We start from the raw sequence: 15,417 nt of genomic DNA on the forward strand, positions 1-15,417 counted from the left end.
TTCATTCCCCACGTCCCCACAGTGGAGACAGAGCCGAGCTGGGTTCTAACCAGTCTCTCTCTTCTCTCTCAGCTACTCAGCGTGTCAGGCCCGTGTGGATTACTCATCTCTCGCTGTCTATGCGTCTGTAAAGCTTCACTCCAGCCTCAGGCGCACAGACTCACCTCATCACCTGTGGCCCAGCCAGCTCCGTGTCATCATGGCCATATCATCGCGCCTTGCCCTGTGGGAACAGAAGGAAAGTGGCGTTTTGGGGGCACCATGGCTACAGTGCTGGACTGTACCCTGACGAGTGGGCCACAGCCGGGGTGGCTAACTCATGGCCTCCCACCTGCTGTCTCTAAGGCCTGCCCAGGCCTCCTGGACCTACCATGGTGACTCCGTCCACATCTGCCACCTGTCTCGCCCCTCCCATCCCTTAGCAGGAGGCTGGGAATGGGGGTAGCACATCTTCTCCATCCTTACCCCATGGCCACCTGATGAGTGCTGGGGAGGGTGGGAGGAGAGAGTGTACAGGGTGTACAGCGCTGGAGGGTTTTGCAGACCTACCTCCAGTCACCACAGAGACCCAGAACAGGGCTTTACCCTGGGTATCTCTTTATTCCCATTTAATTTTCCATAGGAAGCCTTTTTAATATATAAAGATTTATTTATGCCGCGTGGTGGTGCATCCCAGCACTCGGGAGGCAGAGACAGGCAGATTGCTATGAGTTCGAGGCCAGCCTGGTCTACAGAGTGAATCCAGGACAGCCAAGATTACACAGAGAAACCCTGTCTAAAAAAAAAAAATTATTTATTTATTTTACATGTGTATACAGTGCTCTGCCTGCTTGTACCTCTACTGGCCAGAAGAGGGCATCAGATCACATTATAGATGGTTATGAACCACCTTGTGGTTGCTGGGAATTGAACCAGGACCTCTGAAAGAGCAGTCAGTGCTCTAACCTCTGGGCCATCTCTCCAGCCCTCCATAGGATGCCTTAAGGGCTCTTTTGTCCCTGCTACCCTCTCCTTCCCTGCTCTCCCTCCCCTCCTGTCCCTTTCCCCCACTTTGTATAGGCTATTATTATTGTTGTTGGTTGTTTTATTATTATTATTAATTATTATTATTATTATTATTATCATCAATTTAAATCTTTCGTCCGTGGTTGGTTAGATCCAGGGATATAGCACCCACAGACAGAAAACCAGCAGCACAGGCCATGGCTAAGGGTCTTTCCCACATTGCTGTGGTCCTGGCACACAGGGATGATCTATTATCTGACTCCGAGTCCCCAGGAGGCTTCTTCAAGAAGCTGATAGGTGGCACTGAGCCAGGCTTGGGAGCACAGTGCACCGTGGGAGTATCCCTATCTTGAGTGGGAAGAACATATTCTGGAGTTTCTCTAATGCCTCCCTGGGGCCAGAGGCACTGGAGGTGGGGAGCTTGGTGTGTGAGCCACCCCCTTGACATCTCAGACTGCTTTAAGAGCAGGAAAGAGCCCCCTCCCAAAGCCGCAGTTTCCTACATAGGCTCTGCTGTCACGGGCCCACCTGTTCTATCTCCCCACACCACCTCAGCTTCCTGGGGTCCCTCAGAGCCTTTCCACTCTTCGCTCATGCTTGCCCCCTAGGCTCTGCCCAGGCTGCATCTTAGACTGTCTGGCGGGTGCCCTGGCCCTGTGGGCTCACTCCCAGCTCTCTCTTCGTTTCCACACACAGATTCGAGAAGAGGACAAGAGCCCCCCTCCATCCTCTCCTCCCCCCTTGTTCTCAGTCATCCCTGGGGGCTTCATCAAGCAGCTGGTTCGAGAGACAGAGAAAGAGTCCAAGGAAGCCAGGCGGAGGAAAGAGGCAGCACTCACCACTCCTGAAGTAGAGGTAACGGCGGCATGACATGGGTTGGGGCAGGCGCTGGGTGCCTTTCCCTTCACACCCTCCATCCTGGGTCAGCCATTCCATCTTTGGTCCCACCGCCCTGTTGTTTTTCTCTACTTGCTCTGTCGAGCTCCTATGCAATCTGAGAAACCCATCTCTGATTGCCCACCATATTGCTTTACTTTCCCTTACTCCCCCTTGCTTGTTTCTCTTGAGGCCACACAGTGTTCATTTGATCACATGACTTGTTCAGCTGGGAACTCCTCAACAGCCACAGCCGCCTCTCACTCAGCTCTGTGTACCGCTCAGACTCCTCCTCCTCCTCCTCCTCCCCTTTTCAGCCTCCTGAGTGGCCATGGTTTAAGGCCTAGACGCTGGGCCTGTCTCAGCTTATTCATTAAAGCAGAAAAGATCCTGGCGCATCACTTACTGGCATCCTTCTGAGTCAGGGACAGGAGCTGGTGGTCCCACCCCGCCCTAGTGCCCTCCAGCTGCAGAGCTCTCAGCCCCTCCCCGTCTCTTTGAACATCCATGATTCAATAACTATAAGGTTAATCCCAGCCAGGAGATCCCCAGTGCGGTGCCTACTCAACTCCATCTATGCCTCTTTGGATTGGTAGCGTGTCCACTGCAGAACTGTCATTGTTCTGTGTGGTACCAGAGGGCATCATCATCCAAAACTAGTCCATAGAACAGCCAGTGTCGCATCCCTAATTTCATCTAACCCTATATCCAGAGACGCCCCCAAAAGCCTGGGCAGGGTGCCAAGGATGGATACCAGGAAGATAGGCTTAGAGTGCAGTGCACCTTGGGAGTATCCCTGTGTGAGGCACAGACCACCGGCTCCAGCTGCCTCTTTAGCGCCCTTCGGGGCAAAGAGTGATGGCAGGGCTGGTAGGTCAGGGGATTTACAAAACCAGGTGTAGGCTCCTTTCTTCCCTCCTCCTCAGCTCACTCATGCCAGGCACCACGCTGCGCTTGCACCTGTCTAATGATAGGGGCTTCTCACCGATGGGTCTCATGGAAGAGGGTGACAGGTGCCTGGCCCTGATGCCTGCTCCTGCCTGACTTGAAGCATAGGCAGAGGCCATAGCTTACCTTGTGGACAGGGAAGAGGTCGTGTAAAGTGTTCCTGTCCATCGCTAACCAACGCTCACTTAGTGCTTGTGGCCTGTTTAAGACAGTGCAGTAGTGAGGACAGGAGATGTGCTCATTCATCAGAGGTGGAGACTGAAGCCCAGAGAGGCCAAGACGTTTTTCCCCAAGGTCACAAGACCAGATAGAGCAGATAGAAGCTGAACTGGGGCCATGAAAAGCACTCTCTCTGGAGCTGCCCTGGGGAGCAGGCAGGTGAGGTACAGGAAACAGAGTAAATGGGGGGGGGTGGGGTGGGGTAGGGGATGGTAGCGTGGGGTGGGGTGGTGGTGGGTGGAGAAAGGCGTGCCTGCTGGTGTTAGGACAAGCATGAGCAAACATGAGGAGACGTGGAAGGGCCAGAGCTAGGAGGTCTCCCGTGTGGCTAGAACATAGGGTGAGCAGAGACAAACGGACCCCAGAAAAGGCTTGGTGGAACCTCACTGAGGGTGTGTTCAAATGCATTTCCTGAGGATTTGGGGTGGACAACAGTGCCCTGATCGGTTGTAAAAATGACAATCGGCTGATGGGTGGGAGATGGGCAGGAGGTTGGGCAGAGTGGACAGTAGGTTTGAGAACCCAGGTGGCAGGAGTGAAAGCTGCCCTCTGCGTCACCGCCCCCCAGCCCCCTGGGATTCCAGAAGACCTTTTCATAGTTACCCTGCAAAAATCTAAGCTCACAGAAGATAGGGGATTATGAGTCACATCCGCCCAGCGTCAGAGCCATGGTGGGGATGTGGCTCCCACTGCAGATCTCAGAATGGGTAGAATAAGAATTAAAAACAAACAAACAAACAAACAAAAAACAGGTCTGCAGGGCGGACTGTGTGCTGGGCCACCTCCAGCCCTGATACCCACCCAGCAGGGTAGGGCTTTTCTTTTTTTTCCCCTCAAGACTGGGTTTCTCTGTGTAGCCTTGTCTGTCCTGGACTCACTTTGTAGACCAGGCTGGCCTCGAACTCACAGCGATCCGCCTGCCTCTGCCTCTGAGTGCTGGGATTAAAGGCGTGTGCCACTACGCCCAGCCAGGGTAGGGCTTGATGATCCACATAGTATTGATAAGAAACTGGTTCAGAGTCAGGAAGGCACTTAGCTAATGCCACACAGCAAGGAAGAGAGGCAGAGCTGGAGTTAAACTTGGTCCTGCAGCACCCCCAAGTCTACCTTCCTTCCCCTGAGCCTGTTGTCCTTGGCACACTGCCAAGCCCAGACTGTGAGTATGTCAGAAAGGCTAGGGTTTCCTTGGACGGGTGAACCTGGGAACCAATGGCTGCTCCTAAGTCAGGCAGCAGCTAAGTGCATTGTGGTCTCTTTCCTAGACCCCAGAAGTGCCCGCTAACCAAACCAACAAGACCAACAATGTCCCCAAGCCCGGAAGCCAGACTTCCCAGGACAGCTCATCTGCCACTCAGAAGAGCCCAGACATTCCAGACAAGGAAACTCCAGGGGCTGGTGACAAGAACTCCGTGCCTGTGACCGGCACCAGTGGGAGATGCCGCAGGAGTCACATCCCACGGGAACGCCGGCCAAAAGGACACTGCCCCTCAAGAGGGGCGTGAGGAGGGGTGACGTGTTGCTGATGGTGGCCAAGCTGGATCCAGAGTTGGCCAAGCCGGAGCAGAGAATCCAACCTCGTGATGCCCCCATGGACAAGACCCCAGCCCCAGCCAAAGACACTGGAGGGACAAAGAGAGGGGCAACCACGGGGACTCCCTGTGGCTCCCAGGCCTCCACGCCTGAGAAGGCAAAGACTGGAGGTGTTGGAGACACAGGCCAGGGCACAAAAGGTGGGACGTGTCAGGGCACAGAGGGAAAGGGGAGCCGGGACCCCCAGACCAACAAGCAAGAAGAAGGTGACTCCCAGAGCACAGAGGAGCGGGGGACCAGGTCCCAGGGCCAGGAGGCAGGAAACAAGGGGCAGCTGGGAACGGCAGAGGTAGAAGGAGGGGGTCCTCTGAAGAAGATGGAAAAGGGGGGTGATCCCAAGGATGCAGGGCATAAAGCGAGACCTGTTGAGCCCCCAGTCCCCATAAGGAAGTGGGGAGGCTCCCTGGGCCGAAGGAGCAAGTGGGACAGTCCTCAGAGCAAGAACAGAGAAAGTGAACGGCAGAGCAGTAGGGATGAGAAGGCAGTAGACAGGGGCTCTGTGCAGCCAGCAGAGCCCGGGGGGCAGCAGCAGGGGCCTCCAGGGAAGATGGAAAAGGTGGGAGACCTCAGAAGAAGCTGGAGACACCAGGGAAACCCCTGGAACTGCCCAGGATCGCAGCAGAGACTCAGAGTCCCGAGGAAAGGTGCAAGGCCCCAGATGGGATACCTACGAAGGGAGCATTGGCAGAGGCTGCAAGGAGGGAGGACCAGCCAGAAAAACCAAGTGCAGGGGCTGAGGAGCCTCGTGCGCACACAGACGAAGTGGATGTCTTGGAGCCTCAGGCAGAAACTCATATAGAGTCTGTTTCGGAGACCGGCATGGAAAGGCCTTCTTTGCCAAGGTCCGTGGAGGAGGAGCCGGTCCTGCAGGACCCAAGAAGAGGGGACCAGAGCGGAGGAGACTCCAGCCAGGTGATGGACTGTGGACCCCAGAGCCGAGGGATGGCTGCAGGGGGCAGAGGGCAGGCCAGAGCTCAGCACTCCCCAGAACACTCTTCTGAAGTGCTAGGCCCCTGGGCTCCTTGGGGCCTCTGTCCAGGCTAGGCTTCTCCCTTGGTTCCCTCCAAACGCTACTTAGTGTTTGCGGTGTCTTATGTCACCCACAGTTCTCTGCAGCGACACTGCGTGTAGATTCTCAAGCCGTGCCCGGGGTTCCATTAGAAGCCTGAGATCCCTGCTGGCTTCGTGAGAAGCTCCAAGTCAGGGCTCCCCACATCAAGCCCCAGGCTGGTGGCATTTGATGGTTAGATGACGCTCTTTTTGTGCCCAGGCTTCCGAGGACAGGTGGTACGAGGCACAGAAAGTCTGGCTGGTGCAGAAGGACGGGTTCACACTCGGTAAGTGGCCTCAGGCCGGCTGGGAGGGGGCGTCCCACTCTGGTTTCCTGTCTCTCCTGCCACCAGGCCTCAGCCAGTTTTGTTTTACTCTTGGGGCCAAGGAGGGAGAGGAGGAGGAGCCAGATGAGGGTAGGACCTGAGGCTGCCAGTGGGCAGAGAAAGTCCCCATTTGGAGCCCTTGCTTGCTGACTAGAGAGGCTAGTGCCACACCAACGGGTGGATGAGGCCCAGGGGTGTCTGCTCAAACTATTGCACTAACCAAGGACAATACAAGCAGTAAACATCAAACCCCTACTCTGATCTAGCCAACGGACAGGACATTCTACACAGTTATGTGGAAAGCAGGGACTAACTCTGACATGAACTCTGGTGCCCCATATTTGACAACCTCTTCTTGGTGGGGAGCCCTGGTGGCACTCAAAGAAAGAATAAGCAGGCTACCAAGATAGACTTGATAGCCTGTGACCATAAAGTGGGGGAGGAGGTCCCCCTCAGTCATGGACCTCCTAGGAGAGGAGAATAGAGTGGGTGTGGGAGGGAGGGAGGAACGGGAGGATACAAGTGATGGGATAACAATTGAGATGTAATCTGAATAAGTTAATTAATGTAAAAAGTACATTAAAAAAAAAAAAAAAAAGAAGTGATCCTGCATTCCAGAGGATCGGCATCCATTTGTACTGCCTGCCATGGAGGTGGAAGGGACCTTACCATCCTGTCCTGACCTGGGTGTGGGATGGGTCAGGGACCCCACCCTCTGAGGGGCCCTGTAAATCAGACTTAGCCTTTGTCCCCCACAGCCTGGGTTCTCAGCCTTCCTACTGCTGTGACCCTCTAATACAGCTCCTCATGCTGTGGCGACGGCCCCCAACCATAAAGCTATTTTCATTGCTACTTCATAACTGTGATTTTGTTGCTGTTATGAATAGTAAGTAAAATCTGTGTTTTCCCCGATGGTCTTAGTGACCCCTGTGAAAGGGCCATTTGACACCCCAAAGGGGTCTCGACCCACAGGATGCTGGGCTTACTGGGTCACAGTTGAGGTCCTTTATATGAACTGAACTTCAATAGAATTTTTCAGCTTATCCCAAGTTCTGTCTCCAGCTTCTTGGTTCAGAGACTCTCCCCTCCCCTTCCCTCCCCTTCCCTCCCCTCCCCTCCCCTCTCCTCCCTACCTCCCCTCCCCTCCCTTCCTCTCCTGTCTCTGGCTGCCCACACAGCAACAGTGCTCAAACCAGACGAGGGGACAGCTGACCTGCCAGCTGGGAGGGTGCGGCTTTGTATCGATGCTGACAAGACTGTCACCGAGGTGGATGAGGAGCTGGTTCACCGAGTGAGTCACCCCTCCCCACCACTGCTCTGTCTCCTCTGTCCCCACCCCTGCAAGAGGTTTCCCTGACCCTGCCTACATATGAACATCAGTGCCTGGAGAGCTTGTGGGGAAACCCCATGGAGCTCATTGCTCTGCTGGTGGGATTTCACCGTGGGTCACTCTCTGTATCTTTCAGCCTCTTTGTGAAGACAGGCTTGCTGGGTCCTGTTCCTATAGTTCTGATGACCTGGGCAAGAGATTGTTCTTTATTTTGTGAAAATCATTCTACAGACTTGCTTCCCTTTTCACCCTGGGTGCCAGGGAGCTCAGTTGAATGGGCAGGTTACCATTGAAGCATCGGTTCCAACGGCTTGTGCTTTGGGCATCAGCCTTTCTCTTAGGGGGCTATGCCTACCCTCTACAGGACCAAAGCACAGTGAGCTTTGGTAAAGGAGGTGGCTGGCCATTGACTTCCATCCCTGGGTGTCACAGGGCTTGTCTAGTATTCCTCTCTAAGACTTAAAGAAAAAAAAAAAAAAAAAAAAGCAGATGATAGCAAGGGACATGTGTCCATCGGAAGCCATTGCATGATGCACTCTGGGTTTACTTGGCCTGTCTTGGAGACATCAGCCTCACAGGGCAGTGCATCCAAGATACCTGTAGGGACAAGGAGAGGGGCTGTCACTTCCCCTGTGTGCCGCTCTTTTGTCACATGCCTTTCAAATGACAAGACCGAGCAGTGTGTGGGCACATGTACGCATGCATGCAGGCAGTCTGTCTATGCATGGTGGTGCTGGTGGGGTAGGGCACAAGGAAACCAGAGGAGAGATCCTGTGTGAACGTCTGCAGGCCAACCCCTCCGAGCTGGACCAGGCCGAGGATCTGGCTTCTCTGGTCAGCGTCAACGAGTCCAGCGTCCTGAACACGCTTCTGCAGCGCTACCGGGCTCAGCTGCTGCACACCTGCTCGGGACCCGACCTGATCGCTCTGAAGCCCAGATGACCACAGTGCCCTCTTCAGGGAAGGTGAGGTGGGACTGTGGTGGAGGCAGCAGAGACAGGCAGACATCTCCTCTCTTGGGCATTGGAGGGGAAAATGGTTTCAGCACCCTGGGGAAGTCTCAGCTTTGCTCAGCGGCAAGCACTGAGGACCATGTAGTCCCCTCCCCCTAGAGGGGAGTGCTGAGCCCCGTCCAAAGCCCAGGTGGCTTTAAACACCAGTGACACCTACCCAGACTGCCACCTGGACACCCTCCCAGCACCCACCCGGAGTGCCATTTCAGACATGCAAGCAGAGGAAGCTGGGACAAAGGCTGTGGGTCCTCCAAGCTCATAACATGCACTACACTCTCTGAAGTCTCACACAACCACACCCATGTGGAGACAGAAGCTCTGTTTGCTTCTGTGTGTTATCCATTAAGTGGAGAAAAAGGCTTTTGGGGGCGGGCGGGTGGGGAGGTGAGGAGGTTGAGATTATGAATGAAAGCACAGGTTTCATGGCGCCACCTGGTGGACAGTCCTGGATCACACCCATGCCCTTTGAACCCATCCCTGGGAGGAGCTGTTCGCAGTAAGGCTCTGAGGAAATGCCAACCCTGCTGCCCTGAGGGCTTTGGGAGGGGGGCGGGAGAGGAGAAGTCAGGCCACGGATGGTAAGTCCACAGTGCCCAGAGTGGCCTGGGCCCATGTGGGCAAGGACGGGACTGGAAGAAGCCAGTCAGGGGGGGCCCATGTCGCAGGTCATTGGACTCACAAAAGCAAACAGATAGGCAGGGGGATGGCGGATATGGGGCCGGTGTACAACTGCATCCTCTGCGTACTATCTCCACCTTGTGGAGGCTGCACAGACCTCTAGAGGCCTGATGCTCCCTAACCTTGGCTCCCATCTGTCACCCAGGCCTGGTGTCCTGAGTGGCACTGCCCTGGCCCTCTCTGTTAAGGGCACTGGGTGGGCTTCATTGCCTTCCTGCCTCTTAAGTCTCATATGAGACCTGTCCCAGTCAGCCTCTGGTCCCTAGACAGCCACCAACAGGCGAGGGTTGCGGGGAGAACAGGCTGAGTCTGGGCTGGGTGGCTTCAGCACACAGAGAGGCTCCCTCTGGGTAGCAACACGTTGAAGTGTCCGTGGATGTGAGCACACATGTGAATGTGGGGTGCAGCTGAGGAGACTCTGGGGGTGCTGCCATGTACACTGCTGGAGGCCCAACACATCAGTGTAAGCCCGTGGGTGCCCATGGGTGTGAGTCTGCGCCCTCCACTCTCCACACGCAGGCTTGCTCATGAACCCACTTCTGGGGTGACCGCAGCTCTCCAGGCTCCAGGATCTTTGGATGCCCCGGGTTCGGAGGCTGTGTCGCTGTAGGGCAGCCCTTGCCCCATGACTCCTGTATTAAGAACTTACTAATTGCTAGCTCCAAGTGGTCTAGAATACAAGGCTTAGTGTGGGGCAAGGCCACTCCAGCTTGGTTCCCCCCAACCTAGAGGTCAGACCTATGAGGAGAGCCTTCTAGTCTCGGGAGGAAAGGCAAGGGGACGCTGGGCCCAGTGGTCACTACGGGGCCTCGGGGCCTTGGACTTCCATATTCCTTCTAGGCCTCCCACATGCCCGGCTGCCTCCTCCGCCTCTCGTCTCTAAAGGTGGTTCCGTGTAGACTCCATCAAGGTCACCTGACAAAACAGAGGGCCTCCTTCTCCTTGACCCTGTGTAGCATGGAGAGGGCTGCTCACTCTCTTCTGGGTCCCCTGGTCCTTACCATCCTGGGCTTTAGAAAATTTTATACACCAGAGCGCAGGTGGCTCAATCATTCTCCCCCATCCCCTCCCCTACCCATCTGTCTGTCCATTTGTCTGTCTGTCTCATGGTTAAGAGTATTCAAGATGGAACCCAGGGTCTCTTACACACACTAGGCAAGTGGTGTACCACTGAGTCACACCCAGGCCCTCTGTTTGAACATTCTGAGATGGTCTCGCTGGCTTGTCCAGGCTGACTCTGACCCCCTCTGTAGCCCAGGCAGGCCTAGCAATTCTCCTGCCTCAGCCTCAGGAGTAGCTGTAACTGCAGGCTTGCACCTCCACACCCAGCTCTCTGTCCCTTTAACACCGGTTTGATGAAGCCCAGCTTGTACTCAGTTTGCCTGTCCACTGCTTGCATGGCCCTCCACAGAGCAGTGGTGCAGGTGATATACCTCACCTCTCTGTGGAGGAAGCTCCACGCTGGGCTCTGCAGTGACAGTGTCATGCAGCTCCCACCCGCGTTGTCTGATGGTCTTGTTTGTTCCACATTTTCATCGGAACCCAGCAGTTACTGTTTACAATTAGTTTCCTGGCCAAGGAGATGGCTCAGTTTGTTTCCATGGCAGACATCACTAATTGATAGCCATTCCCTGTTTCCATGCTCAATATAACCAATCAATTGTGCCAAATTTTCCAGCTACCTCATTACAGGCGAGTTCTACTCAATGATTTAACTAACAAATACAATGAACCCCTTCTAGGTTGAGCCTTTACTGAGCTTATTGGTTGCCCAGGAGTCCTGGTGAGCCAGCTGGGGGTGACACTTGCAGGCTGGCAGAAGGATAATGCCTGTCATCTTCTGGCAGGTACCCCGAGGCCGCCAGGATGGCCTTCCTGCCCATGTCACGTCCCTTGCCCAGCGTGCCTACTGGGCGCTGCTGAGTCAGAGGAGAGATCAGAGCATCGTGGCACTGGGCCGGAGTGGGGCCGGGAAGACCACCTGCTGTGAGCAGGTGCTGGAACACCTGGTGGCCATGGCAGGCAGTGTGGACAGCAAGGTGTCAGGTATGGTGGCTTCTAGGTGACAGCTGGAAGGGGATAGGGAGGGGAGATGTGGGGGTCCTGGGTGTCTTGGGGGATCCCGGGTGGCTCTTCTCCACTTTTGTCCAGCTGCCATTCACTGAGCACCGCTAGGCGAGGGCCCTGCATTGGCTACTGACCCAGGGAGCCGCTGCTCCATTGAGCACCTCTCCCAGGACAAAGATGCACCTCTCTTCCAACACTGGTGGCCATTGCAGTGGGCAGTTGTCACTGGCTGCAACAATTAGAAACACGAAGCTTGGCTGCCACCTGCTGGGAGCCATGGATGCCACAAGACAGACTGACAGTCCCTCTGGAGTGTGTGTCCTTGAGCAGACAAAAGCAGAGCTGAGAGCCAGAGGGGCTGCAGAAGGCTAGCATGCTGGAGAGTACTGCAGCACTGGCCAGGGAGGTGCCGGGCAAGCATGCCGGAGCGCCAGTTAACGATGGGTCAACAGTGACGGCAGTGGTCACAGCCAGGCCCTCTTCCAACAAGGACTGGGAGATAGCTATTATGATAATATTCGAAAACCAGGGGGGTTAATTAGAATTCTCAGCCACACTTTAATGTCTCCACGGAGCCGTCTCTTCTTCCCCTTCCCTTCCCCCCCCCACCCCGCCCTCTCTCTCTGACACACACATGCTTATCCAGAAAGTACACATATACACTCGTGTGTGTGTGCGTGCGTGTGTGTGTGCGCGTGTGCGTGTGCGCGTGTGCGTGTGCGCGTGTGAGTGTGTGTGCGCGTGTGCGCGTGTGTGTGTGTGCGCGTGCACGCACACGTGTGCATACTCTAGAGAAACTAGCATCTTTCACTCCCTCTGAGGATGGTGTCTGTTCACCCTGAGGACACTGGCTGCCCCCCAGGACCCACCAGTGCCGCACCCCAATGGCAGTGGCTGCGTGGCTACCATTGCAGCATGCGAGTGCTTTCTATGCTCTGTGCTCTGTTAAGCCAGAGCCCTGCCCGGGACACACCACTACCACTTCCGGGGATGGGCCACCTGAAGCGTTTGTCCCTCTGTTGGGCACTTCGCAAAGAGCCCCTTTGGGTTTCTTTTAGATGCTGCGCTTGCTGCTCCCCAGCCCCCGCCCCCTTCTGTGGTTGCTCTTAGCTAGCACTTAGTTTACTGGGTTGGGGATAAGGGTGGGGCTAGCCTAGACTCCCTCACTGGGTTGGGGATAAGGGTGGGGCTAGCCTAGACTCCCTCACTGGGTTGGGGATAAGGGTGGGCTAGCCTAGACTCCCTCACTGTTGGGGATAAGGGGGGCTAGCCTAGACTCCTCCTTTGGGTAAGGGTGGGGCTAGCCTAGACTCCCTCACTGGGTTGGGGATAAGGGTGGGGCTAGCCTAGATTCCCTCACAGACTGGCTCTGCTGTGTATGTGAATGTGGGAGATAGGATGGAGGGTATCCAGGTGCCCAGTACAGCAACAGGGCATTATGGGTACTCAGAAATTTTTAGGCCCTCTGCTGGCCCTTAGATGTTAGCAAGAAGTTAGGAGGATCCGGGGCACCACACCCCTGTCACTCACTCAGATTGTCTCTGCCTCAAGGCTGAGGCGACTGCTGGACTCATGGAGCGACTGAGGTTCAAAGTTGAGCTGGGGCTCCTCAGAGATGACAGGGAACTGAGAGTAGGATGGGTCTCAAGAAAGGTGGCCCTGCATGACATCGTCCCTCTGTCTCCTGGCAGTGGAGAAGCTCCGGGCCACCTTCACTGTCCTCCGGGCCTTTGGCTGTGTGTCCACTGGCCACAGCCGTAGGGCCACCCGCTTTGCCATGGTGATGTCCTTGGACTCAATGCCATGGGCCGAGTCACAGCCGCTCAACTCCAGGTGAGGCTTGGGGGTGGGCAAGGGCTCTTTAAGGTGTTGTCGCCAGCCTGCACCCACATCTCCAGCTGGGCGCCCTGGGATGACAAGGGTCTTATGAGGCTTTGGCACCCACAGTGTTGAAAGAAGCTAGCAGAGCTGCAGTAAAACAGAGCTAGTGTGGCCCTGAGGTAGGACTGCTATACAGTAAGAGCGAGATCCAGGGCCGGGCGTGGTGGCGCACGCCTTTAATCCCAGCACTCGGGAGGCAGAGGCAGGCGGATCGCTGTGAGTTCGAGGCCAGCCTGGTCTACAGAGTGAGTCCAGGACAGCCAAAGCTACACAGAGAAAACCCTGTCTCGAAAAACAAACAAACAAACAAAACAAAATAAAATAAAAAAGAAAGAAAGAAAGAAAGAAAAAGAAAAAGAAAGAAAGAAAGAAAAAGGGCAAGATCCAGATGCTTGTTGGTCAGCTATAAAAGCACCCGGTGACGCATGTCCACACAGACGCATGTCCCCGTGTGTGGGACACAATGGCCTATCCCTCTCTCCAACATTCCAGTTAAACAGAAAACAAGATTGGGGCATTAGAGAGGCTGACCACAAAACACACCTGCTGACTGCCCAGCTCAGGGAGAGCTGGCTCCTCAGTACCCACTAAAGCCTTGGCTCTGCTGGCAATCCTTGGGTGCAGGCTAGCAGACCCCGGTGAGGGCGGCTCTCTGGCCTTTCCCAGGAGCTGGAGGATCCTGTAGTTTGGCTGATTGCCTGTGTGCCTCTGAATCAGGGGTGCTGGCGAGGTCACCCTGTGGTGAGGCCTCAGGGAGTGTGGGGGTGGGACACCCTGGTGGGGCCTTTGGGGGACGACATCTGGGCAGAAGGACCCGGAATCCCATCATGACACAGCCCGCCTCCCCCTCACAGACGATGCTTCTGGAGAGTAGTCGTGTGGCCCGGCAGCCGCAAGGGGAAGGCAACTTTGATGTTTTCTCTCAGCTGCTAGCTGGACTGGATGCCGATCTCAGGGGAGTACTTGGGACAGGCTGGGCCAGCTGAGGGCAGCGGTCTGAAAGGGGCCCAGTGTGAAGTTCTGCTCAGAGCTGAGAGGGCTGGGGTACCAGTTACCATGCCTCTGACCCCAGTTCCCTGGGCAGTGTAACAGGGGCCTGGTCACATTCAACTCACTCTGAACCCCAGGTTCTCTCTCACTGTGGGAGGTTGAAGCGTGGGGTCATGAGGAGGGAGGCCTTGATCCAAACAGTGATGGATGCCAGGTGCAGCCTGCTGTGTGCGGCCTTGTACTAGGACACCTCACGCTCTGTGGCTTGGGGTGTGGCAGACCCCTCACTTCCAATCCTCTCCTCCAGGACGGAGCTGAACCTGCACCAGATGGCAGAGAGCAGCGCCTTCGCATGGGCGTGGTGGTCGAGGTAGGTGCCTACCTCCAGGCTGCTCCCCAGTCCCCAGGGCCAGCTGGGGTGGGAGGCGATGGGTAGTCCCGTGACCCGACCCACTGTCTCCTTCTGCTCAGTTGGCAGTGGCAGTCGTGCGGGAGCAGAGGGGGCTGCCTTTGTAGGGTCTGGGCTGGTTGAGAAAGTGAGCCTTGTCCCTGAACAAGGACAGGGCATTGATCTGAATCATGGTGTCGTCCCTCGCGCCGCCCCACCCCCACTCCCCTTGGCTCTGTCAAGTGCCTCTAACAAGACCTGAGTGCTTAGCATGGCTCTGCCTGAGTCTGACAGCAGGGGACGCTATGGAGGCGGGATGGAGAAAGGTGGGCACTGTTTATGGTCCTGAGCAGAGGTGGGAGGGGGATGCGGGGTGGGAGGGGGAGGGATAAGGGTGTCGGGGTGAGGGCCTCACAGAGGGGGCCCTGGGAGTTGCTTGCTCCAGGGCCTGTGAAAGGGAGCAACCTGCTTGGGTGGTCACACGGGTTCATTTCTAACGTTGCTCTCCAGGCTTCTTTGCCTTCATTCAGCCTTGGTGATGCTGGGGTTAAAGGTCAGGACTCTGACACTGAGGTTTTTCACTGTAGTAGGGAAATGCGGCCACACAAGAGAAGACACGGAGGGAGAAGCGGGGCTGTGCGCACCAGAGAGTGGTTTAGGGAGATTGTTTGGCCTCAGTCAGGGAAGGCTGCATAGCCAGGGTGCACTGGGCCTGGCTGAAATTGGGAGCTCACCAGGTAAAGGGGAGTCAAACCAGATAGAGGTGCAGCGACAACAAAAGGACATTACACACTAGTCCCCTTCTGAGCATAGGTGCACGGGTTCTCAATAAAGTACTTGCAAATTAAATCCGAGAGGACATCGAGAAGATCATTCATCATGCGACTCTGTCTTCATGCCAGCCATTGAGGCATGGCTCAGTGTACGCGGATCAATAAATATAATACATTGCCCAAATGGAAACCAAGGGCAACGGTCCAAGATCCTCTCAACAGATGCAGAAAGGGCTTCTGACAAAACCCAACATCCCTTCACTATAAAAGTCCCGAGGAGACC

At 55.6% G+C, this 15,417-nt stretch overlaps 1 protein-coding gene across 1 annotated transcript in view; it reads left to right on the forward strand.

Annotated features, from left to right (window-relative positions):
- The first annotated feature begins 1,202 nt into the window (after positions 1–1,202).
- Myo18b (myosin XVIIIB) overlaps positions 1,203–15,417 on the forward strand; it is a 200,747-nt gene continuing 186,532 nt past the window's right edge. Inside the window, 14 exon segments of the mRNA XM_051162160.1 lie at positions 1,203–1,343; positions 1,513–1,860; positions 4,311–4,482; positions 4,485–5,137; positions 5,209–5,550; positions 5,909–5,975; positions 7,193–7,305; positions 8,134–8,281; positions 8,284–8,309; positions 10,883–11,081; positions 12,794–12,895; positions 12,898–12,935; positions 13,838–13,935; positions 14,278–14,347. Of these exon segments, the coding sequence (XP_051018117.1) occupies positions 1,203–1,343; positions 1,513–1,860; positions 4,311–4,482; positions 4,485–5,137; positions 5,209–5,550; positions 5,909–5,975; positions 7,193–7,305; positions 8,134–8,281; positions 8,284–8,309; positions 10,883–11,081; positions 12,794–12,895; positions 12,898–12,935; positions 13,838–13,935; positions 14,278–14,347 (2,517 nt within the window).

The sequence above is a fragment of the Acomys russatus genome, chromosome 19 (genome assembly GCF_903995435.1).
Source record: "Acomys russatus chromosome 19, mAcoRus1.1, whole genome shotgun sequence".
In the NCBI taxonomy this organism is placed as follows: domain Eukaryota; kingdom Metazoa; phylum Chordata; class Mammalia; order Rodentia; family Muridae; genus Acomys; species Acomys russatus.